Below are 27,579 nucleotides of genomic sequence, written 5' to 3'. Positions count from 1 at the left end.
TGAAGTAACTGTGAGGATATTTGAGTCTTTAAAGCACTGACGTAATGACTCTCTTGAACCCATACCATAAATAGAACGTATGGCTCTCTTTTGTAAAACAAATATAGTATTTATATCGGCTGCTTTACCCCACAGCAGTATGCCATAAGACATTATGCTATGGAAATAACTAAAATATACAAGTTTAGCCGTCGCCACGTCTGTTAATTGCCTAATTCTTCTAATTGCATATGCAGCAGAACTGAGTCTACTGGCCAATTTTGAAATATGGGGCCCCCATTGTAATTTCGAGTCCACTGTTATACCTAAAAAAACTGTATCATTAACAAAATTTACTATCAAAATTTATCAACTGAGGAAATCGAAAAATAACATTTGCGCCATTATGCGGAAGCGTTTCATCTGGCGTCTAAGAAATAAGTAAATATCCGCTTACCTATATAAATAATCAAACTACATATTTGCCATTTGTTATTCTATTTATTTTCACGTGCTTTATTTACTTTAATAATTCAATTGCTCACTATTTACTTCTTCCTCAGTAGATCTAATATTGCATTGTTTATTGCTTTAGTAGTATAAAATAATAAGGCAGTTGTTCAGATAATTGTACTATATTTTCATAAAATTTAGGTACTTAGTTCACTATCTACTGTGAAGCAACATAGCATAGGTTACTTTGGTGATCTAAAAGGGGAAAGCCAATATCTGTGCATTTTCTAATAGAGGACATATTATCCTCGAAAACCAACACGCATACCAGAGAAAAAAATGTTACATCTTTGCAACTAATATAATGTATGCCTTCATTATTGCTCAAAATTAAGGAGGTATAAATAGATTACATAGATCGACACGAGCACATGGAAAATCAACATTTTTTTTATTTTTTGAAACTACATAAGTCCCTTGCGCAATATGTGTTCGATAGAAAGCCCTAACAAATCCTCAGAAAGTGGATAGTTATCGGTATACAGAGGTAGGTATACTTATCAAAATGTTCGATAGACGTACATTAAATAGTAAATTGTAGTAATATTTACATTCACTATCTATGTTGGTGGCTGGGAATATTTGCTTTAGGCGTTGTCGATAAATAATATTACTTTATCGTGTCATATCATTAACACTAAATCTTCACAGTAATCGAATTATCAATGGAAAGTATTAGTCGAATTCTGATGTTTACGAAATACTGTAAACAAACTATGATGGGACATCGTAAACAACTGGACGAATCTGCATTCTGCTACGATATTACACGTTTCATTGCCATACTGTGATACCATAGTTTTTAAAATACCTAATATTTTACTAGTAAGTCCAGTGTATGTTAATACTGGCTAACAATAACCCTATCAGATTCACCTACACATCCCCTTGAAAATCATGATATAAAGATGATTCAACAAATCTGTCTTCATCTTCACCTTAAATAGGTGAAGATGAATTTCTAAATTGGGAAGGGGGAGGTATTGTTAATAATGTAGACTACCAATATATATTGCTAGCAATATATCCCGTCAGGTCGACCTCCTCTTGGTTCCCACTGGAAACCATCGTGATTGATTTATTGTTAGATTCGTTACGGTGGGCTAACTGATCTGCTTCATTTTTACCTATTATCCCTCACTGGTGCCCGCCAGCGTACACCGATAGCGCAGGCGGAGTCACCATTCTATTACCATTCATTAAAAATACCTACTCTTTCATTTTCACTTATCATTCCTTACTGGTGCCCCACCGGTGTATACCGATAGCGCAGACGGGGAGGGAGGGGGGGGGGGGGGGAGAGATGAATGATGATAATGAATGGGTTAATTATTAATTATAATGCTTTAAAAAAAGTTCTTAATTTAATTAGTAAGAAAATAAATATTTAACCTTTAATAGTAGGAAGCCCTTACTAGTACGTTATCGTCACCAGAGGGAGACTTTGTACAAAAGTCGATTGCTTGGGTACCTCTATCCCATGGCTGTGTTTCGGTTTGAATGGATACAGAGGAATAACACCTGAGTCCTCAGGAATGGCAACGCATGGGGGCTATCATGGGCGAATCAGTATAATCTGTTATGTCCATGTTACTGCTCATGTCTATAGGCGACAGTTACCACTTTCCATCAGGTGAGTCGTCAGCTTGTTTGCCATTCTAAGTTGTATAAAAAAAAAAAAGTTATCAATGTAATAAAACAGTAGTCTACAGTTTTCAGAGAAAAATGTTGCGTCGTCACAAATATATATACTCGTATGTGTGTATAGGTATAATGAAAATATATAGAAATTTAATGTTTATGTAATATGTATATGTTTATGTACAAATCAATTATATTTATTTTGGGTATATCTTATGTTGAATATTTAATAAACTTTTACAAAATTTGATAAGTAGGTGCGATAACGAGAATCTATAAATCCACAGCGAAACAGGAAATGGAAAATCAATTAGGGCATTCGTACACGAATTGTAACGTTAATAGGAACTAGAGATTATCCACACAATATATTTTGTTAGGCCATCGATGGTATCAGTGAGGGATGATAGATGAGGATGAACTCAGATGAGCCGACTTATCGTTTTAATTGCGTAAAAATCGACCTGACAGAGTTATTGTTGATAATGAGGCCGCTAGTTTCTATTACCAATAATTCCCTTTAGTGTAGTTGCGTAAAATATAGGGAATATTCACCTAATATTATTACATATTCTCCCAATTAAAAAACAGGGTATGACACTATTTACAGGCATCAGACAGGCTGGGGTAAAAAGAAGCTGATCTGGATATTCCAACCCGAAAAACTGATGGGCGACGGCTACTCTTCTAACCACAGTAAATACGAGGTTTATTGGAGAAATCTGGATCTTGACTAATAGGTATCACTAGGTTGTTACCAAGAGATTTTATAAAGCAATAAGCTTTGACAGTGTAATAAAATACAATATATTTATTGACAGCAGTTGCTTGTGCATTTATTTGGGATGGGTATTAAATTTCATGGCATGGCATACCTATTTCTGCTTTGCAAAATATATATTATTTCAGAAAAAAAATCTAAATCGGTTTATAAGTGACAGACTTATGGAGTAACAAATATAAAAAAAACAACTGAATTGAGAACCTCCTTTTTGAAGTTAGTTAAAAAAGAAGAATTTCTTCATAAAAAGAAAAAAGCTCATTAATTTATCTATAGTGATTTTTTTATAAAAAAAAAAACTCGTTTATTTGTCTATAGTTGTCTTCATTTTCAACTCACTTAAAAAAAAGGTTTTTTTATTTCAATCAAGTTTTTTATCTAAATTTTTTATTATCTCATAACTCCGTCAGATATAAACCGATTAAGAAAGTTCTTTTTTAACTGAAAGGATATACTTACAGATTGATCTTACTTATTTAGAAATTTATCAAAATGCGTTCAGTAGTTTATATGTATAATTTAAAAACCAAATAAATATACATACATACTTTTATCTTGTATATTTCGTCAAGTAACAAACACGTTAATTCAGATGGACAAAGTCGCATATTATTTGTCTTTATAATAAAAATAATGAGTTTTCGATAGTCTTTCGTTAGAAATTTTTAATAAATCAATAATTTGGATGAATCACTTCAAACCATATCATCACATTACAGTTCCGAGCAAAATATAAATATAAGAACATTCATTTTATAGGTATATATTGTATACCACAGATAATATAATACGTATAGTATAAGGCATAATTATATATAGTGGATAAAGAAATGTTGACTGTATAAGATAAATAAGAAATTATTATAAATTTGCGCCTATTCTTTAAACAGATAAGTAGGTAAATTACTACTACCACATATTACTACTCTTGTGAGTGTCGCCTGTTGGAAACTCCAACAAAAATTAATACTAGCATAAAAACTTTTTATTATATTTTTTAATTTCAAATAAAGAATAAATAAAATTGTCATAAAAAATGGAGAATAAAAAATTGTATTCCTAATTAACTTTGGCCTTTTATATATTAAATCCATGTATCTATATTGAGTACAATATAAATTTGGTCCTTCGAGCCGGATTTATATTGTACTCAATATAGATACATGGATTTAATATATAAAAGGCCAAAGTTAATTAGGAATACAATTTTTTATTCTCCATTTTTATGACAATTTTATTTTATTCTTTATTTGAAATTAAAAAATATAATAAAAAGTTTTTATGCCAGTATTAATTTTTGTTGAGAGTTTCCATGTGCCTTCTTTATGCACAAAGATACTTACTGATTGGTAAATAAAATCCTACTATGACTTCACTAATCCTTATTAATATTATTATGTCTATCACAATGAACAAATAAATGTGAGTAAGTGTCATTTATTATCTAACTTATCTAAGCGATCGACTTTAATAGACATCTACCAAATAGATGACTTTCCCCAGATTGGCGGACAATCGCACTGTTACATAATTTATAAGTTTTTATAACGAATTCAAACTAATTACATAATATTAAATGACTTGTGCATTCGTAGTTCTTTATTATAATAACTTATAACGTAAATATGTAGGCACCTAAGGAGTTCTTCTATGGACTATGTAGTAGGAAGCACACGTGTGCGTGTGATTGTGTGAATATTAAATAACAATAAATTCGCGATCTGAATAAAAAATCAACTGTCTGCCAAATAAAAAAATAATACGAACCTAATATTTAATGTAAAGATATTAACAAATTATTGTTCTAATATTTATCTTAGGCATATCAATTGTACTCATATAATGCGTGTCTACCAGTCATCAATTAGAATTTCCTAGTGACTTTTTGTCTGACGAGTGAAGAAGTGATCATTAAATATTGTCACTGTACATTGTAAACTTAAAAACACTCACAGCTGTATCAATTAATAATTTAAAATACCCGTAAACTTTTTCCAGCCGAGACGCTGCGTTGGCGCCTTGACAAACCCCGAGGTATTTAGCCGTCCGCTGCATGGGTTAAGGCTCACTTGTCGCCGGTCTCTGCGTAAATATACCATATTATCAGTAACGGTGTTAGAAACCGGCCTCGGAGACAACAAACTTGCAGGTGAAAGTCACAGACGTACACCCAGCGTCAAGTAACGAGCACGTCTCCTATAGATTATTCGATCGATTTGCGATTTCGCCGTTGTTGATCACAAACAAATAAACAATAGAAGCGGACAGACGCATCATTATCGCGTTAAATGAGACGCACTCGTGCCTGATCGGCTGATAGTGGTGTGGCGGGAGCGCTAGCGCACCGCACCGGTGCGGCCGACCCTCAGTCGCGAGCATGTTGACAACGTGCCTCGTCGTAGCCCTAGCGGCGTCGCATGCCGTCGTCGCCGCTGCTAGCTCCTCGCTAGACCTGGATGTGAACAATACATTGCCCGCTGAACAGTACTTCATTGATAAAATATTCGACAAATATGGATATAAAGGCGTCATCACCTTTGAGGTAAGCATTTTATATTTATTCTGGATGTCTATACAGGGACGAGCATTTAATTGTTTAACTATTCGCGCTTTATAAAATGTCATTCAACTGCCGGTGCAATAATATAGGGACTCGAGAACTTGTGTGAAACCTAATAAACAATAAAGAATATAAATTACATACAAATATAAATTAGTTTCGTGATATAAAAATGTTAATTATACTTTGTTATTATAAATTAAATAATATCCGTATAGGTATTATTCTGCAAGCAGCTTGCTTGGGTAACAAGGGGAAATTTCCAGTTACCGATACGATTTCCTCAAACACCTTTCCCCATTTCGTAAACGAAAGTTCATCGAACTTCATATGTAAGTTGGCTACTTATTTTAACTCTGTCGCCTTATCATTATTGTCAGCTTATCTGTATATTATTCAATTCTGTAGATCACCGATATATTATTTAGTGGCTTAACTAGTAAGTATGTTAATATAATAATTACTACTAATGCCCATTCCCATAATATGAACCAATCCCATTGTCATTCTGTCGTTGATTAGCTTATTATTTATTCGTAATGCGAAGAGATGACCACCGTTTGAAATATTATATGAACAAGTTTAACAACATTGTACATGTTATTAAACACACACTACTCCAACAGAGAGAAATCTTGATCTGTAGGATCTCTAATTGCGGAAGGGGAAGTTGCAGATTTGAGTCCCGAGAGTACTTTATAATTTTTTCCGTTCTATTTAAAAGCAATGTAGGTAGTTGATCAGGTGTTACGTGTTACGTAATTTTAGTTTCCGATTAGATTAGGATATGAATATGAGCAAATGATTCTAAATGACGAAACTCCATTAAATTTTTGGCTTTAAATTAGGCTCAATAAGGACTAATCAACTCCAATTTAATTTCGATACAAAAATTCTACATAACTATGTAAATGAAGTTCCACAAAAAAAACTACTTCAATTGTAACAGAGCCAGTTATTTTAATTACTACTGAACAAATTTTGATAAAATTTCTATAGGATCAATATGTAAGGAAAAAAAAGAATTTGCCAAATTGATTTTTAACTGATGGGGTTATGAGGGAATAAAAAAAAATACAACTGAATTAAGAACCTTCTTCTTTTTAAACTCGGTTGAAAAGTAAAAATTAAAGAGTTTCATTCGCATTATAACCACTCATGATTAGGAGTTCCAGATGGCCTCGAAACTTATCGAGCTTTCTCGACAAAAATTCATATCCAATCAATCCGACTTTTCTTATAGTTAAAATATTGTTATTTTTTGTATGACTCACAGTATTTTCGAAAGGATTTTATGTTTAGAACTTTTAACATAAATAAAAAACTCTTTTGTAAAATTAAAACACGTAGATAGTTTAGTACTGACAGCCTTAGTTTGATACAAATAGATATATCTATTTGTGTCTATCTCTGTGATTTATTAATTAATGTATTGCAATTCTATGCATGATTAGCTTTTATAAATAGGGCGTTATTAAATTCGGTTTAATTGAAGCTCGTTGTGTAGAAAAGAACCATATTACCTATAATGTCTAGAGATGGCTATTTTTACGCATAACTCCCCCCAATTAGGAGTACTCTCATAGGTAGACAATATAATGAGGGTAGTAAATATAAATACCCAATAGGACCCTTAAACTATCAAAATTTTATAAAAACTGTTTCTGTTCCAAAATTTAATAGTCAAGTCTTTTGTGACGTAACCTAGCCATTTGTAATTAAATATTAACCATGAACAATGCCTAGCTCGTTATGACGTACACTATTTACCCACTACAGTTATTACAAATACGACGTCTTGCCTACAGGCACAGAATAAACACATATTTATTCTTTACTACAGGTGCGGACATATGTAACTTATTTTTATTTAAGATTACGCAAGTCTAAACATTGTTGTAGAAGTCAGAAATTACACGCGTTAGAACTGTTAATTAGGAAACGATTCAGGTGAAGGTACTTTTTAACAACATTTTTTATGATACTTAGAATGGTTGATGGAAACTGGAACCGTCGCTTATAGACATACGTAGTATCATACGTATTGCAAAATACACTGTAATATCTATGGTAATACTTAGGCATTCCCATTCCTGAGGAGTAAAATGTTATATCTCCATACCTTTTAATTTCACTGATGTGGTTATAACAAAATTAATACAGTACATACATGGAAGTGAAATAAACCCTTTCGAACACAAATATCAATTTTAGTTTAAAATTGACGATATACCGCGTAACGTTGCACAAAATAAAATAACAGTAAACTGGAACCTCTTCTTTTTTTAAGTCGCTTACTTAATCACGCAATTCGTAAATCGTAAATCGAAAAATAATCGGTCTGTGTAACTTATACAAAAAAATAGTACACACAGAACACATTAAACCGTTTTATAGTTGGTTAAAATACGTTTCACCAATAATGCAACTTAGTAATGTAAATTATTCATGTTTTATGTCACTTATAAATTAGATAAAAGATCTTTCTTTCTTGCCGGTTAAGGGCTATCGGCTTTATTACCTTATTAATAAGTTCTCGTGATGACCCCTACATGTAAGTGCAGTGTCGGACAACAATAACGAGATGGAATGATAACCCCAAAAAGTAGTAGACGATGGATGTATTTAGCTCAGAAAATCATGGCAAAATATGGGACAGACATGTTCAGAAGAGAACGAAGATACAATGATACGTTGCAATGATAAAAGTTTTACCCTTTCAAATAATATTTTCAACTAGGTCAATTACGGTATTCTTGCAATGCACCTGTGGAACACATAACTAATAATTAGGCATGGGTACCTGCCGCCAGCAGTAATCGAGAACGCATACCCATAATGTGCCTTTTATTTCTAGATTAACCACCAAGTCCATTGAAGCCACGAAAAATACACTCGGTGCGTATTGTTCTCTGATACAAAAGATAAACATATATAGCATACATTGCTAACAGGTGTTTCGTACGATACGAACATCACCCACTTATGCTCGTATCGATCTTCTATACTAAATACATATTTTTAAATAAAAATTGTTATTATAACACTAATTAATTATGTATGGATACTAATTTGTACGCAGTTAACTTTTAAAATAATGCTATCGCATGATCACATTCCGCAATAACTAAACGATTATGATATGAATATTAAGATATTTCCACGATATTTTTGCACGAATTATATAACTATAACTAAAAAACTATATTTTACATTGACTAAAAAACAATAATTATTATTATTATATCAGCTGTTAACGGTCCACTGCCGAACATAGGTGAGTTTACTGCTAAACTTCCCTTTTGAGATTTGCCAGTAGTTGCCGCGCTTAGCAGGCAGATTGTTGATGTTTTAAGAACACTGCTAGCCATCCCTCGACGATTAAGTCGTCTCGCCCACCGAAAAGGTAGAGGTGACTTGTATGCTGAGACCACATGGCATCAAAAAATCAATTAATTCAATATCATTATTATGCACAAGAAAAAAACTTACAATAATAACAATCAGATATTTAGATATAATATATTTACTGAAAAGCAGGGATTAAGTCCCGAAAATAAATTTATCTAATAACCATGAAATTTGTTTACAAAAATTCTGTCAAATAGTAGATAATAGATATGTATGTATATTAATACTTATTTACGGTTCAGTTAGCTTAAAAATAATCAAATAATCCTTACATATGCATATGTATTCTTACTTCACCGTAAAAACGGAAATGCATTAGTTATGCAAGTATTCAAAAAGCTAAAGATCTATAGAGGGTAATATTTGTAAATATTATTCAAAGCCTGTTATTGTAATCTAGAGACAACCATGACCGACAGTTTTTGCAGCGGGCATTTTCAATTATTTCAGTCTCTCACAAACTGTGTCATTAAATAATGAACGGCATCAGTGTAATTACCATTCATTATTTTAGCACATCTTAACTATTGTTTGCTTACTTATTTATGTATATAAACAATTATTAACTTAGCATAAATTGTCACACAAAAAAAATATTTTAAAAACAATTCGACTTACAAGCATAACTAACTTGTCCAAATTTACACAAATTAGATAAGTTAATTACACTAATTTTATTTTATAATACTTAGAATGGCAAAAAAGCTAACGGATAGTGATAATTATCGCCGATATACAACATGGATATCACAGAATACACTGTATGCATCATGGTGTTATGTCTCGGTGCCATGTAATTTCATTGACATACCTATTCCATCGTCAAAGCGAAACATTTATTTTTTTACACTTTATTGCACCAAGTAAAACGAAAAATAACAAATACAATAATTATTAATGAGAAGTGATACAAAAGGCGGCCTTATCGCTAAGCAACATAAACACTGATTACATAATTATTTTATTATTATTTCAGCCGTTGACTGTCCACCGCTGGACTTAGGCCTTCCCCATTAAAAGGGGCGCTGCTGCCCATCCTTCGCCCTCCCTTAGTCGCCTCTTACGACATGCACGGGAAAAGAAGGGGTTGCCTATTCTATGGCGGGGAACACACAGCAATAATAATTATTTAACTGTCAGAAAATTACAAAATACAATCTTGATTTTATGATTGGGTATAAACTCCAAAATATGTAACACCTATCTTTAAGTTGATATCCAAATAAAATTTTTTCTTATCGTTCATTGTCGTACTAGCAGTCACACGAATTAGGATAACCGTATCATAAGACAGTATTAATCAGAGATAAATTAAAACGAGCTGGTACTTTAATTTAATTCAATCCACATATTATTAAGTAATAGACATCTTAACATATTTACAAACTTTTATTATTAGTAAAAAGTAATATTAATAAAATTCTTATGACCTTATTATAACTCAGGAATGGTAACGCATGAGTGAACCATGATAATCAGTGTACTGGTGATGTTCATGTCTACAGGCATCGGTAACCAGTTTTCATCACGTAAACTATCAGCTTATTTATTATCCATGTACCATAATAAAACTGTATGTATAATTTTAAATAAAATAGAAATAATTGTACCATCTCTATTTTAACGATTTTGTGAGTCAAATTCTTTCTATTTAACTACGTCCAATTTGGAAAAGTAGGCAATTTCTGCGCCATTTTAAAAGCTAATTTTCTAATCTAACACCTATGCTGATTACAAGTACTTACATGTCTAAATCGTAATAGATCTTTCTTATAGATAAGTAGAATAGGTATCTAATTCGTCTCTTGAGATGACTTAGGTACCAACTTTTATCTAACATTATCACTTACGTAGCTGTGTGGTATTAGGTACATCTTCATCATCACTTCAACCATTACTCGTCCACTGCTGGACATAGGCCTCCCCCATAGACTGGCATAAGGAACGGTTCTGAGTAACTTGCATCCACTGACTCCTTGCAATGCATTTGAGGTCGTCACTCTATGTAGTGGGGGGTCGTCCTACACTACGTTTACCCGTACAGGGTCGCCACTCAAAACTTTTCTTCCTGATCGATTATCAGTTCTTCGAATTATGTGAACAATTCATTGCCACTTCAGCTTGCTTATCCTTCGGGCTATGTCGGTCATTTGGGTTTTCTTGCGAATATCCTCTAAGATGTGTTAGAGATATTACTTTATATTTCCTAATATATCCTTATATCATTAGCTCGAAGAATCGACAACCGATGGAGAAGAAAGGATCTTAAGTGTCAAACCCGGACGGGCCAACGTAGAGTAGGATAACTCTCCACTAGATGGAGTAACAACCTCAAATGCATAACAGGGAGTCAGGAGAATGCAGGTACCTCAGGACTGTTGCTTATGGCAGTCTATAGGAGAGGTTTACGCTCGGTCATAAACAGATAACAGCTGATATGATGAAGATTTTTAATACAATTTTCGTGAAATTATCCGAAAACAAATCGAATCTATACAAATAAACGTGTATGAGTCCAACTCACACTTGACCAGTATTTAATTCTCTTGTTATAACACTAAATATTTTCGTCTAAATAAAGTAGTTTTTGTGTTAGTTTTAAGTAAATATACATACATAAACTGTAATTTGTTACATCATCAACTTATAGCGACTGTTTCACTTCACTGAGCTCAATTTGACACGGACGTCAACCATCTGAAAAGAAATAAAGATCTGAAATATCCATAACATGACAATGGCTAACTCTTGCGTTCCTAATACTTTAACAAAATTATAGGCTCATGGTAAACTAGCAATTTGAAACTCATTATGTCCGTAAAGTGAATAAACACGTTGATATACACGCATCTACGAGTATTTATTATGAACAAACAAACGCAAAAATCAGAGATTTAGTCCAATGTCGTCACACTTAACGCACATTCTCTTTATAATAATCATGTACCTAAAATGTATGTATATAATAAATTAGAAAATGGGAAATAATAAGGATCTACTCGTCAATTATAGTACTAAGTATAAATAAAAAATTAGTTCTTATAGTATATTTAATCTTATAGTATATTTTATTATAAAACAAAAACCTTCTCTGGAACATGGCACAATCATTAAAATCCTTTAAAACGGGTATCGTAAAATATATATATACATATATGTATTATTACTTATATGTAGGTGTATACAATTACTAATTATTGTAATATGTATGGAACATTACGATTAATTTTAACTAGGTATTACTAAGTTTTAGATTAGCTGTACAGTTTATACCCATGAACATACAGAACATTTTCTTTCAGTTTTTCGGAGGTTGACTGTAAGAGATTCAATTCCCTCTATTCAATGGGATAAGTCCGCCATTGTATATTAAATCTTTTTAATGCGTCCAATGTAAATTATGTACAATAAAGATAATTTTTACAATTTACCTTCTTATGTAGCTACTTGTTTATTTTATGCATTGTTGTTTTGATAATGTGATTTACACGACAAGATTGTTGCATCGTCATTATCATTTCAGCCATTATTTGACAAGATTGTTTGCAAAAACAGACTGCAAATACCTACTAAAAAGATGCATTTCGAATATAGACAACAAAAAACGTGTTTCTACATATATATAGAGAATTATGAAAATAATGCTTTAAAAATACATGTGACCTATAAGAGTTTTTTTTTACCCAATATTTTTATTACATTGTTTTTCGGTTAGTTGTGTCGCTACGCAGACGTTGTGGATTTTGTTTGTAGGGTTGTCAAAAACGGCATTCTTACTAAATTATAAATGTGAATTGTTTTTCTTTATTATCTCTTAGCGTCATAACGGCTCACCCAATCGTCATTAATTTAATATACCTACACGTTCTATTTACGATAGAGAAGAATAGGCTGCTACTAATATCGATCAATCCACTTATCCCGATCACGTGGATGAAATTGCGGGTAAAAACTAATAATTATTAAGTTTTTTACTTCTTAGCGCCTTAATGGCTACATTAATCGTCATAAAATTTGGTAGGTATACCAAATTTACTTATTTATTTACCACACGTAGAATTTAAGATCCTAAGATCCATTATCCTGGTCAGTCAATATAGCCCGGTTACACGGACCAAGTCGTGGGTGAACACTAGTAAAGCTTTATCATCATCATATATAATAATACCAGGAGAAGATTTTGTACAAAAGTCGTTTGCTTGGGCACCTCTGTCCCATTCGTTTTTCTACCGTGAAGCAGTTGTGTTTGTATGGCTGTGTTCCGGTTTGAAGGTTGGAATATGGCAGTGAATTTACAGGGTACAGATGAATAATATCTGAGTCTTCAGGAATGTCAACGCATGGGGGGTGTCATGAGCGAAATAGTATACTCTATTATGTCCATGGTACCGCTAATTTCTATAGGCGACGCTTATCACTTTCCATCAGGTGGGCCGTAAGCTTGTTTGTCATTCTAAGTAGGATAAGAAATAAAATAAAATGAAAAAATATTTGGTAGTTATGGGTCGCGTAAATGGCAAAGCGACCGGTCTCGCTACTCTAATGAGTATAATATTATCTTCACTATTAGATACGGGCGACGCATCAACTCAAAATATAGGAGATAAAATCAAGAACGATTCATACATAAACAGCCCATACTTGGTGTAAGCTCTCCCTGTAAGAAATAAGCCTCCTATTACCACATTAGCTATAACTCGGCTTTATATAAAAGAAATTATCGTGGACACTTATTTTTTCCTCTTTACGTCCTTATAGTACTAATTTTATAATAAAAATTCAACTACGATACTTTTAAATAAAATTTATATACTTTACAGATAAGCTTTTTGAAACGTTCAGAAACGAAATCTATACGAGTATCTTGAAGTACCTCTACCTAGTATCTAATGCACCTCAAAAATATATAAATTACAAACCTATCTACATAAAAATCCTAAATGTGTAGGTATGTGTATTTTATATTTAGGTATATTTTCTACCTAAATATAAAAGAATTCCATACCTTAACTTTATCTGATATATTTATGTAAGTAGTTATCTATATGTATATATTTTTATATTCATTTATTTATTGTTTACTACTTTTTCCCCGGGTCTTCGTCACGTTATCTAGAATAATGTGGATTAACCGATATATATATATGTTTATGTGTTTCCTATGCCCTTCTCCATCTCAAATAGAACGTAAAGTACATATATGTATATGTATTTATAAAGCGTCAAGAGGCAGTTAATAAACAAACAAGCATACTTTCACATTTATAATATTAGTAATTATGTAATTTAGGTATTACATATATAAAAGCAAAATGACTACCAGTCATTCAAGAAAACGACTAAAAATAAAAAAAAAAAATATCTCGCTGTATATAGCTCAAAAATGTGTAAAGCTCAAACTCACTATTATAAAACTCCTAAGTAAACCAAGTGTGTTTAAAGATATTTTATTTGTCACCACTGTGGTTTATAACATTTTTAACAACAAAGGGAACCTAAACCCTATATAAAGAGAGCATATGTATTCTGACATGTGTTCGTGAAGCTTCACTCGCATCATCTCATTGTCAAATTTGAATGACACTTGATACACGGATCTACTATATCCTAACTTGGAATATAGAATAATTTATATACTGATTCACGCAGGCGACACAGGACACAGCTATTAAGTATAATATACTAGCTGTCCAGCAAATATTTTTGTCAACCTACCACTACAATCCGGTTCCAGTTTTTAGAGATCACATGTTAGAATAAATAATTCATATTTTTAAATTTCTTTAAAATCGGTTGAACGGTTTTGGAGATTAGCGCGAAGGAACATCGTGACACGTGATTAAGATAATATCAAATATCTTACTAAATATATTACTCCCAAATAAACAAAGTATTATATAAAGATGATTAACGTAGGTATAGGTACATATTTATACTTACCTAAATATAATAGAAATAGGTATCTAATATTTATCTGATATTTGTAATTAGTTATCAATATATATATTCTTATTTATTGTTTATGTAATCTACGTATTACATAAAAGCGAAATACCTACTGTTCATTCAGGAAAATATAAAGGTCTATGAACTCTGAGTATTGTACAAATGTTTACGTTCATTAACTTAGAGTTTTTAGAGATTCCAAGAACAGGAGAAAATAAAATCGAATTAAACTAAAAACCATATAGTTTCCTCATTTTGCTCCTTCCTTAGTTAGATAAAAAATCTAATATCATTTAAAAACTTTGATAAGACTTAGTGTTGTTACGACATACTTAGTTATGTTTTCATATCTAGTAACCCGATAAATACACAGTTTAATAAAAAACTGATAATTTTAGGCGACTACCACTGGATAATAAGTAGGTAACAATATCTATATAGGTTTTGTTACGTTCATACTAATTTATGTTTAATTATATACCGATAATAATTTAATATTTCTTTAATTTAATATTTGATACAAAAGTCAATTGGTACAGCAACATTATAATTTTATCCCAATAAGGTAATCCACATGACAGTACTTGACGTATTATACATATTTATCTTTAAAGGAAATACGTAGATAGCCCAACTTTGTTTTATGATAATTCTATATCTTGCATATTAATAATATTATTTCATAATTGAAAAATAGTATAATGTTACGCAATGAAATTTATTATCAGAATAATAAATATTGAGTCATACAGAAAAATCAACATTATTTTCATCTTTGTTGGTTGTGCCATACCCGTTTATTTAGATAAAGCATTTTAATTATAACTTTTTTTCATTCCCTACTATACTTCTAACTCAACTGAAGAATTTATTAATCCTTAATCAAAAAATGCAACAAAGTATAAACAAATAAATAGATGCATAACAATAGATGTAAAGGAAAATATTTTCAAATTTCCCCTACCATGTTTTGACTGGTACGATCAAGAATGATGATGATAAATACAATGTAATAATGGGTAAATAACTATATTCCCACTATCTTATGTCTATGTAAATAATACATAGATACCTATGTACTTACCTAATTAATTTCTATAATTGATGAGCAGTACGAGTATCACTAGCGAATTGCAGATTGTAAGTGCATTTACAAAAGCGATAATAACTCCAACCGAGGTTAAATTAAAACAACAATAATAAATAAGTACCTATAGCTACATTGTATTTCTTGCTACTTCAAATAAGAAGTAGACGATAAGGAGCCAACTAAAACAGACCATTCAATATTGTATTTTATATGTTATATTATAGATATGTAATAATATATATAAGATTAATGAACTACTTACTCCATAATCATACGAAAAAATGTATATCATGTCATACATATTGTATTATTTTTCAAACAAAATATTATTTTAAATTATTTCTTATAATAATTAAACATTGTGTCCCACAAAAAATTTCTTCAATGATGACAAAACTAATTATTTTGATTTAAAAACTAAACTATTGAACCGATAATGTTAAAATTTCTATGTAATCAATCTGTAAGTCTCTAAATCGGTTTAGAACTGACGGAGTTATGAGGCAACAAACAAACAGCAATTTAACCGAAATTAAATTAATTTAATCTTTTTTTTTGAAGTCGGTAAAAAATGAATAAAGTTTTATCAACTTTATGATTATTCTTAATTAGTCTTCTTAGAGAGTTTATAGAGAAATTATTTATAACACACATGGTCTTTAAAATGACAATAATTTTTCACCTAAGTTATAAAATAAAATTTCCAATACAGCAAAGTTTATTCTGCTTAGATCAGATACTCTATCTTAAAATATTCAGTCGGTCTTGCAGATCTAATTTACATATCTATTTACTAATTATAGTAATACCAAAGAATTTTTTTAATGGATGATAATGGAATGTTAAGTAAATGGTAACAGTGAAAGATAATAGGTGAAAATGAAAACATATTCGAAACGCACATACAGATGAGGTGCTGCATGAAAATTTATTATTAACAACGAAAATGTGATACATAGATGGAAAAAATCAAAATTGCCAATTTTTTTTATACAACTTAGAATGGCAAACAAGCTGACGGCCCACCTCATGGAAAGTGGTAACCGTAGCACATGAGCAGTATCATGGACATAACAGAGTATACTGTTTCGCCCATGATACCAACTATATAGTTTATAATTATTTCATACAATGTTAAAATTTAATTTTTATAAATATAATATATACTAATACTAAAATGATATATGAGTACCGCCTAGTTAATGCTCAAGGTTCGACCCCATAAATCAAAATCATTATACTTTAAACAGCTGTAACAACTTCAATAGGAATAACAAACAATGGTATAAATAAAAGAATTGTTCATTTCTCCGTAGGTGTGATAGAAAGCATGTATAGCATTGGGTGGTAAATCATTTACACACACAGTATTCCTTAGGCGAATAATTAACTATTATTGATAATTTTTTAAGGATACTTTACAAACTATTTACTATGTTCTATCTGAGGGAACATCAATAAGTTTCTGCAATCGGCGTGTAAATTTTTACGTACATATACATGACAACAAATTTTTATGTTCATATTTTATTGAAATATTTGTTATATTACGGAAGTCAATATCACAATTATTTTCTTTAATTCCGCTACCATTAGAACATGTGTGATTGCCAACAGTCAAAAATTTACCATCATCATTGCTACCAGAAGTTCTACAACCTTCCATATTAGCCCTCAATCTCTGACTACCATTTGATTTGCCTAAAGATGTCTCGTTTAAAGGGAAAATATGGTTTGTAAAACGTGCGTAGACAAAATGGCAGTCGTGCCATTTCAACTAAATTAAAAGTACTCATTAATTCCTGTTTCTTGTAGATAGCAGTTAACTTAGTTTTCAAATCAAAATAATTGGTTTTGTCACAATTGAAAAGGTTTTTTTTTTTTCTGTGTAACACAATCTTATTTACCCGTGTGGACTAGAACATTGCCATATAATATGGCATAGGTATACTGGTTGATAATGTAGCTTATTGTAGGTGAAATTATTTTTTAAATAAAACATGCAACGCGAACATCTAGAAGTTAACTTTATGTTTATCTACGATTAGCGACTTTAGACCATTACCTTTGGATCAGATTATATTCAAACTAAGACTATCTAAGCTAAATATAGTTCTCAATTTTATTAAATTGTGAATTTTCACATGGGTAATGTACCCATTTCCGTATAGGTGTCTATGTAGTAGATATATAGTTTTATACCTTTCTCTCATAATTACTTTAAGGTGCAATATAAAACCGCAACCGAATTAAGTGTATTAAGTAGGTATATTGTTACAATAAGTAATTAGAATACCTATTACTTGACAATCCGTTCTAGCTTTGCTTGAAAAAAATAATAAACTTCTTTTTCATTATCAACATTAATATTTTATGTTTGGTTATAGTATATTCCTGCATATCTGTGCAACTCATGCGTACAATATAAAGAATTTTTGTTTGTGGTTAATGCATTATGTCTTCCTAGTTTGTGGTCATGCAAGAAAGACGAAATAGGTACATATAAAAATAAAATTTATTAACTTTAGGTAAAATAAGTATCTCATGTTAATTTATTTCTATAAACCGTGATAACTTTAATACGTAAACCGTCTCCATATTTAGAAAGGTACATATGTATTTAGAAAATAATAAATTTACTTTATAAAGTATTTGATATCGAAAATGTCTCAAAATAAGTTATTTATTACTGCCTAATAAAATTATCTTTTTACTTATCACCAGTTATCGCGTTTAGATATCATATAACCTTCAACTTGACTTTAACTAGCAATTTTATTGCATTTTAAATATCTGAATTTTTTCTATAAGTACATCGATGTAGTAAATCTATTCTTATAGAAATTATAAAAAAAATTGACTCTTTTAATTTACTTAGATCAGAAGTTTATGTTTGTTTTAAATATTGTTAATAACTATTATTCGATTAAACGAACCATTTGTAAACATTGAATATCTGTGATATTGAATTTAAATTCGATAAGATTCTCTTTGGATGAAAGAAAAAGAATTAAAACATCGGACAAGATAATTAAGTTAGCTTTGCAGCTTTTTTTATTTTTTACACATTTGCTCATATCATTTGTAAGTTATTTATAATAAAAACAACCGAAGCAAATTTACATTGAAATTCCTGCTTAAATGCACTACTTTGATTTAAGTACAAACTTTTTGTCACAAACTTTTACAGGTCTCAATATTCTACCTCGCTTATCGAGGTTCATCATACACTGAAAACAAAGATTCACAAATACAGAATCTTTGCTTTCAATATACAAATACAAGCTACTTAGCTACGTTACGCCTAGGTTTACTGTTAACTAGATATTTTAATAAACAACAAGTCTGACTAAATGTCTTGATCCCCAATCCATTATATAAGTGACGACTTGCATCTTCACCAATATTATAAATGTAAAAGTGAATTTGTTTGTTCGTTACAGCGCCTTAACGACTTAACTAATAAAATTTGCTACACCCGCACTATATAGTATGGAGAAGGTGAACATACCCGGACATGCAGACGAAGACGCGGATAAAATATAGTATAATCTATATTAGTTCACAATGTCCACGTACTTTTGTAGTGCTTTAAAATATATATTTATTTTTATGATACTATGTGTCCACACCATCCTAAGCGAACACAGGGATAATATGGTACATGAATGTGATCAACTAAAAAGAAAACGTTCCACTTTCAGCAGTTAGCTACACTGTGCCTGTGTGGCTGTATGTGTGTGGCTCACTAATTATATTTTCACGCTACGTTTAAAGAATCCAAGGTTATAGGACGAAAGGAACATAAATTAATAACAATAGAAATTTATCACTAATTTTATTATTTGTGATTTTTCAGGGATTCGAGCATTTACTTGATAGCCTCGGCCTTGGAGGGCGGGTGTTCAACTCTCCGCACGACCTGGCCCTCCATCGAATTAATGGTACCTTCCGCCAACTTCACGACACGCAACACAGACACAGGAGATCGCCACCACCAACAAGTTAGTACATTTAAATCTCGACTTTAGATTCTCAAACTAAGTAGAATAATATAATAATTATATTTTGCTCTGTAAAAAACAACTTTCAATCATGAACACACACACACATGTATACAACATCGATAAATTCAATGCTTAGTAGACATCGCTAGGTACATTAAAAATGTTTAAATCTAAGTCTAAAAATAATATTTGCTTTGTGTCAAATAATTTCCTAGTCTGCAAAATAAGTTAAATCAATCAATATATGTCTACATAACATAAAAATAAATTTTACCTATTTTCAACAAATAGAAATAATAAAAAAAAAATCGATTGAATGTAAATATACCTAATAGCCTAAAAAATTTTAACTTGTAAAACTGTATTTTCCTCTTGACTTTTTTCTAATGTAATTAATTAATCATACCCTTCCATGGAAATGATAATTGATAAATTTTAATGGTTCATTGGTCACAGCTGTCTTAATATTTAATGCCCTTGCAGATTGTTTACCCTTGAAAGTTCCCACGAAATTTAATGAAAGGAGGAAATGTTGCTATTGTCCGAAGCACGAATTTATCCTTCAATGTTTGCGGTAAAAATCGAGAGGTTTATCTATCATTGTTACTTAACTAAGTGATTATTTAAATATAAAAATACATAAAGGGGAAATCTATGCCCAGCAATGGGACACAGGTTTATAAAAAGATCTAGCAATATAAATAAAAATAGTTAAAGGGCTGTCTAGCTTTACGCCAAGTTCTATGTATATTTGTTTTATTGTTTGTATTTATAATAACTTGACTATTGTAATCTTATGAAGGAAATAATAAAGAGTGTTCTATATATCTTTGTAAGGTAGGTAAGGAAAACCGAGTCACACTTCTTGCTTCATACACTTTCGTAATTCGTCTCATTCAACATATCAGTTTCAGTCTCGTCTTAAGCTGCATTTAAGTAATATACCATTTATTTAAACACACTGGTATCACACCAGCATAAACCAATAGCGCAGAAAGGCAGCACAACCAAAATAAAGTATATTATTACAGTAATGACATAACTGTCGCTTCCTTATAACTTACAATTTGTTCCACGTAACGGTTGCTAAAAAAGATCTGCTAGTAGTTTTTATTCTTAATGTCAACAAACTGAGTTGCGATCCATTTGAATCTACTAGGAACCTACTTTTGTTACTTATGACAATGGTGGTATCAGTGGATCGCACGGCGGCATTTTCTAATCTAATTTTTTTGTTAATGTGAATATAATTGGTAGTACCACAGTTTTTTTTAATAAAAAGTAGCTAAAACCCTGTGTTAAAAACTCTTACTATACTCATACTTATTACCTTGATGGTTTTTAGAAATTTTGCCAATTTTTATAGAACATATTTACATTCTGATACTACAGGTAGTGGTTCCAAAGAGAGACTTTGTACAAAAGTCATCCGCTTGGGTATCTCTGTCCCATTCGTGTTTCTGCCGTGAAGCAGTTATTTGCATGGCTTTCGGTTTGAAAGAAGGCATGGAAATAAAATTACAGGGTGCAAAGGCAAAGCATCGTAGTCCTCAAGAATAGCAATGCATGAAGGATATCATGGTATACTACGACATAGTATACTCTATTATGCCCATGGTACTTCATGTCCATAAACGACGGTTACCACTTTTCATCAGGTGGTACTCAGCTTGTTTGCTACTCTAGCTTGCATAATAAAAAAAAGTTATGTCTAATATTATTTTTACGGATATGTCTTTATTGACCGATCACAAAGAAGTGATCCTTTTCTCGTGATAACGTAATCAACAGACAGCAGATATCAATTTTTGAAATGATTAATTTTTGCGTCATTTCTAAATTCTCTACCAAACTTTCATGAAAAAATCTCCATTACACTTTAAAAAAATATTTATAATCTATGGGATTACATATACCAAACCCCTTGGCCAATTAGGTTAGTATTGCTTGTTGATATTTTTAATTATTTTTTGTTCGAAAATTACAAAATTATTCGGCTTTCATAGAAGTGTGTATGCAATTATGCAAACGCGTTATGAAAGCAAATGAAGCAAGAATAGTAACAAAAGAATAAAGATCTCTTGTCCTACTTCGTACGTAACATGGTATGAAGAACGTTCAATACTTCTATAACTAAATTATTATCGAATACTAGTGATCCACCCCGGATTTGCAATTTTCGAAAGTAATATAATAACGTAATTTGCTTGATTTTGTTTTTTACGAAACCCTTATTACACCATTTTTCTTAGGTCCGGATTCGCATACTTAACCTAAATCGACACAATAAAAAAATACGCATTTTAATATAAATAATTACAATATTAACAAATCAAAATATGGCTAGTATAGAGAGATTTACAAAAATATTTTTTTTGTACTCACATTATTTATATTAATAATTACAATATTAACAACAACTAGTATAGAGAGATACTAAAATATTTTTCTAGTCACATTATTTATTTCGAAATCATTATTTACTTATATATACGCCAAATAATAATTAATCTCGGACTTATATGTAGTATAAAACGTACCTACTACTTATTATAAGTTATAAATATGAAATCAGTGCTGGATAGAACAACTCGTTAGAAAATGTAGGTTGTAGCTAAATATACATTCGAAGATATAGCTACAAGATATATATGGTAATCATGTACTGACATAAAATACCCAAACAACTCGATTTGGATGTGTCATTATTTTTTTTAATTTTCAATATTACGCTAGATTATGTATATAGTATTCAAAGAAAAACTTATATTTTCGAATTTTTCTTTTCGTGCTCTAGTTGTTTCCTTAATCCACTGACTAAGGAAATTAAAGAAACAACTAGCAGGAAAAGGATTTGTAACCAATCCTTTTCACCTCCATGATATTGTAAGAGGCGATAATAAAAGCTATCTGAATCAGCGTGAAAAAATAGATTGTTGTGATAGGTAAATGTAGATTCCCTTTTTATCCCGGTCATGTAAATGAAGTCGCGGATAAAAGCTTGTATAAAATAATACTAGCTATAAGCGAATCGTGTGTATATAGAGTTGATTACGCGAGAAGACGAACAGCAGTACGATCGTCATTTATAAAACTTCCATTATCCTATTACGAGAATAAAACTCAACTGACGTCCATCTACGGGTACCTACTTATTTGTCGATTCTAACTTGTACACAGTCACACATAAAGACATTAAATGGGATAAAAACACTTTATATGACTTGCGTTGCTTATGTATACCTCATTATTAAAAACGAATCATTAAGATTTTTTATATACCACTGAGGTGGCAAACAAGTGTACGGCCCACCTGATGGTAAGTGGTTACCGTAGCATATGAACACCTGCAATAACAGAGGTATTACGCGTACGTTGCCGACCCTGAAGAAACCTCTTTATCCCCCTTTTGAAGAACCCCATACTGTAGTCTCTTGGAAAAACCTCGGCAGGGAGCTCATTCCATAACCTGAGTGTTCGTGGGAGGAAACAAGATGATTTAATTAAAACTTATGTTCCCAAACACGTTAGAACTTATCTAGTGTTACTTAGTCTATTTTATGAGTCAGTTTTACTACTTGTTTATTACACTTTCACGGACTACTATAAGACTTTTCTATTGCATCTAAATATAATTTGACAAAGAGATATCTATTATCAATGGACATAAATACGTGTAACGCAAGGTAAAGGACTTAATGTTTTTTTTTTTTTTAAATAATATTATTGTTATTTTGTTAATAAATATCTTTATTGTTACAGCTGATTCTTTAATCCAAAAATCATGCTTATCTCCAAGACAAATACTGGAAATGTATGGAATGGAAAATGAGCCTGGAGTCATAAGTATTAAACCGAAAACATTCTTAGAAATGTGTCCAGCTTTAGTATACCAACTAGATCAACGTTCTTGCTACAAAACTGAAGTGCCTGGTCCGAAATTGGAACGACATTGGAGTAAGTAGCAATATTAAGATTAGGTGCAAAGACTATTGAATGCAAATATGTATTTAATTTAAATACTTAACATATCATATTACTTTTTTCCAGCATGGATATATGCCACTTTGAGTATCCTTGTGATCAGTGCAACTGGACTGATGGGTGTGGCTGTAGTACCCCTTCTCAAGTCCGTGGTATTCAGCTACGTTCTTCACTTTCTTGTCGCAATAGCCGTGGGTACGTTGTGTGGCGACGCACTTCTACATTTATTGCCTCATGCCCTTAAATCACATGGTCCCTCTTCTGAACCACAAGAAGAGACCGAAGTCGTCCTGAAATGTAGCGTCACATTTTTAACTGTACTCCTTTTTTATACGGTCGAAGCAATTATGCAAACTATACATGGCGGACATTCCCATTCACATGATCATTCACAAGGCAAAACTGTAGAAGAAATAAAAACTGAATCTGCTAAGCAAATAGAGTCCATTGAATTGGGAGCAATGATGCCGGGATCACCGCCACCACCTGCCGAACGTCCGATGACATCTACAGCTCTAATGGTGATTGTTGGTGATGGATTACACAACTTAACTGATGGCTTGGCTATCGGCGCTGCTTTCAGTGGTGATCCGGTGACTGGTTTCGCTACAGCACTAGCTGTCTTTTGTCACGAGCTCCCGCATGAGCTGGGTGATTTTGCGGTGTTACTGCGATCTGGCATGAGTATAAAACGTGCGTTATACTATAATCTTTTATCATCTGTACTCAGTTTTATGGGAATGGCAGGTGGTATCTGGTTGGCCGAAGACCATGAGTCGACATCCCAATGGATTTACGCTGCGACGGCTGGTACATTTTTGTACATAGCTTTAGCCGATTTAGTGCCAGAAATAAACGAAAACAATCATGGTAAAAGTTTGAATTTAATTCTAGCCGTATTAGGTATACTTGGAGGAGGTGTAATTATGCTAGTAATTGCACTTCACGAGGATTCAATACAATACTTGTTCCGCAATGCCGAGCAATGAACTGAATAATCAAGAATATATGTAAGTCAATAATTAATACTTAGTACATTTTGCAATGTGATAAACTCATGGTTGTTCGTCTAGGTAGTTGAGAAATAATTTTAAATATTATAGCATTAGGTGTCATTCTATGAATATTATTTTAAGGGTGCCTACATATATACTTATGTCACATATACTACCTTAATCGTTTAAAAGTGAATGTTATATTTAAAGGAATGTGATATAAATTGTTTGATACCTAAATGTAACTCTCGAGACCAACACTGGCTTTCATTGTGATGGGATATGAGAGATTAGCTCATCAATACAAGGGTATTTGCAAATTGCTCAAATTTTAATTGTATAATTAGGTTGTCTGTGGTACTGTACCTCCTATGCATAATAAAAAAAAGTAATAACGTAATCTAACTGCTTTTCAAACATTTTACATTAATATTATTGTCTATTTTGGCACCATTTATGGAAACACTAAATGTTTATTATTAGTATTATTATTATTTATAGTTAAAATGTTTCCTTTAGATATTTACCTAATTGTATAGAATATTGTATTAAAAGATTTTTACCTAGTTACCATTAGGTAATATTCCTATTACGTAGATATCTACCTTCTTACAAAACTCGAAAATGTCATAGTAGCCGAAATATTTACATTTAAATCAATAAGTATTTATTTTTAATGATAGTTTACTTGAATTTGTTTTAGATATATTTGATTAATATTTGTCAAATAATTAATGAGTATTATTATATAGTATTATAAGTAGGTATAACCCTAAAAGTGCCTTAGTAATAAAATCAGATAAATTTGTCTAAACTTAGGTTCCTATCTATAATATGTATAAACATGTATTTTAATCCTTCATAATACAGTAAAAGTAATTATGAAGCTTTTACAAGTTTATCCTAACGATCAATAGGCATATGAATAGAAATGTAAGCGACGCTTAGTTCCCTTTAATTTGTATCCTGTTTTCTGTTAATCTAAAATGTACCTAATATGCAACTAAAATTATAGGTGGAAAAAGTACCTAAAATGCAACCAAAATTATAGGTGGAAACGGTTAATAAAATACTAAATCACGAACCGGGGATCTCAAAATCAGAACTGGAAGATATTCCAGAAATTGCCCTAAGCATCAGCTTTATTATATATTATAGATAGTTACCTATTAACGTCTGCAAAATCATTTTTAGTCGGTCATATAGTTTTTTTTTTTAATATAATAATAAAATTATATAATTATATATAATTTTTTCTAAGAGCATTTATAAAAGAATTTTAATAAGTATTCATGCTGTAAGTAATGCATAATCCTACAACTAGGCAAACTTTGATTGAGTGATATCTACATTTATTGTGTTCTTACGTTGGTCCAAATACCGGAAATTATCTTCCAATAATCTACGTTTGCTGATTTTTTTTTTTTTTTTTAAATAGATAAAAATATAACAGCAACGCCACCTGCTCTATATTTATAGTGGCAGATAGTCTAGTGAAGAATGATAAGTGAAGATGAAGCCTGGTCAATTGATTCACCGATATGAACTCATATGATAGTTTCCAAGAATTGTTAACTAGCAATAAACTCACTAGTCCTTATTACTAATAATTTTACTACTTTTATAGGTGTTATTGAACTATTTTCTACTTGACCCGAAATAATGCTAAATGTGAACCGTTACTCCTTGCTAAAAAACATCTCAATACTTATGCCGTCAAATTTCACAATGTTATAATTCGAGAGGGACTAGTTCGTTCGATGCAGGATAGGATACTTGCCGATATGTGGATGAATCGACAATAAAGAAGTCCATCATGAAGCGCCATTTTTTTAAATCTATCGGTGAATTTAAAATTTCAATTTCACATCACAGCCAAATTTTTGTTCTAAAGACCAATATTATCCAAATTTCTAGTACATTTAAGTAAAAATTATTATAAATATAGATTATGATGGTCCAAATAACAGTAATTTCGCGAAACTATTAAATTAAAATATTCGGTTAAAAGATAGGTTTAGAAATATAGCTCCCCTGAATCGGTCAGTAAACACAATCCATAACAAAGCTATTAATGCCCCGGAACTAATATAATGGTAGAACAATAAGATACACGAAAAATTATAATACGAGTAAGTAATAATAAATAAAATAAAAATTAAGTTTCGAAACAAAATTAAGAATCGATACAGTACCTAGGGATACAATACGCTGTACCAGTAAGCTTTTTCTTTTATAAATGCTCCAAGTACTATCAAACTGCTATATACCTATATTATAATTACATATAATAATAGTTACATAATTTATAAATTAATGTCAGTGATTTTTACAAATATGTAACGAAAAAATTTTGCGTGTTATTGAATTGTACAAAGTTGTTTTAAGTAATTGATTTAATGTATATTAAGTTAATGTTATTATTAAAAAACTTTAATACATGTTTGAAAAGTCATTAAATGTGTAAATAATATTTTCTCATTATCTTATTGATTTCCCTAAAAAATTGTTTTATACATGGAACAGGTCTAAATGTTTACTGCGATCGATTGAGTTGATTAATCAATGGATTAAACAACTATTAAGTAACGCTAGTTAATATATAATAATAGTTTCTGCTTAAATATTTACTAGGTATTAAAGTTAGGTAGGTAATTAGTATACTATATTAA

The 27,579-nt window shown here is 31.1% G+C and overlaps 1 protein-coding gene across 1 annotated transcript; it reads left to right on the top strand.

Moving 5' to 3' along the window:
• Window positions 1-5,112: 5,112 nt before the first annotated feature.
• LOC128199987 (zinc transporter ZIP10) lies at window positions 5,113-27,380 on the top strand. Its single transcript, XM_052891660.1, has 4 exons — window positions 5,113-5,456; window positions 19,781-19,925; window positions 23,691-23,885; window positions 23,979-27,380. The coding sequence occupies exons 1-4, from the start codon at window positions 5,292-5,294 to the stop codon at window positions 24,899-24,901; spliced, it is 1,428 nt and encodes a 475-aa protein (XP_052747620.1). The 5' UTR covers window positions 5,113-5,291; the 3' UTR covers window positions 24,902-27,380.
• Window positions 27,381-27,579: the final 199 nt, after the last annotated feature.

The sequence above is a fragment of the Galleria mellonella genome, unplaced genomic scaffold (assembly GCF_026898425.1).
Source record: "Galleria mellonella isolate WM207_F2 unplaced genomic scaffold, CSIRO_AGI_GalMel_v1 utg143, whole genome shotgun sequence".
NCBI lineage: Eukaryota > Metazoa > Arthropoda > Insecta > Lepidoptera > Pyralidae > Galleria > Galleria mellonella.
This window is presented reverse-complemented; position numbering and strand designations above follow the sequence as displayed.

What these genes read in the sequence shown, in the direction of transcription:
- LOC128199987 (XM_052891660.1), top strand. Translation starts at nt 5,292, where the DNA reads ATGTTGACAACGTGCCTCGTCGTAGCCCTAGCGGCGTCGCATGCCGTC. An exon ending in AAGGCGTCATCACCTTTGAG is followed by an intron (nt 5,457 to 19,780) that starts GTAAGCATTTTA and finishes GTGATTTTTCAG; the next exon opens with GGATTCGAGCATTTACTTGA. An exon ending in GAGATCGCCACCACCAACAA is followed by an intron (nt 19,926 to 23,690) that starts GTTAGTACATTT and finishes TTATTGTTACAG; the next exon opens with CTGATTCTTTAATCCAAAAA.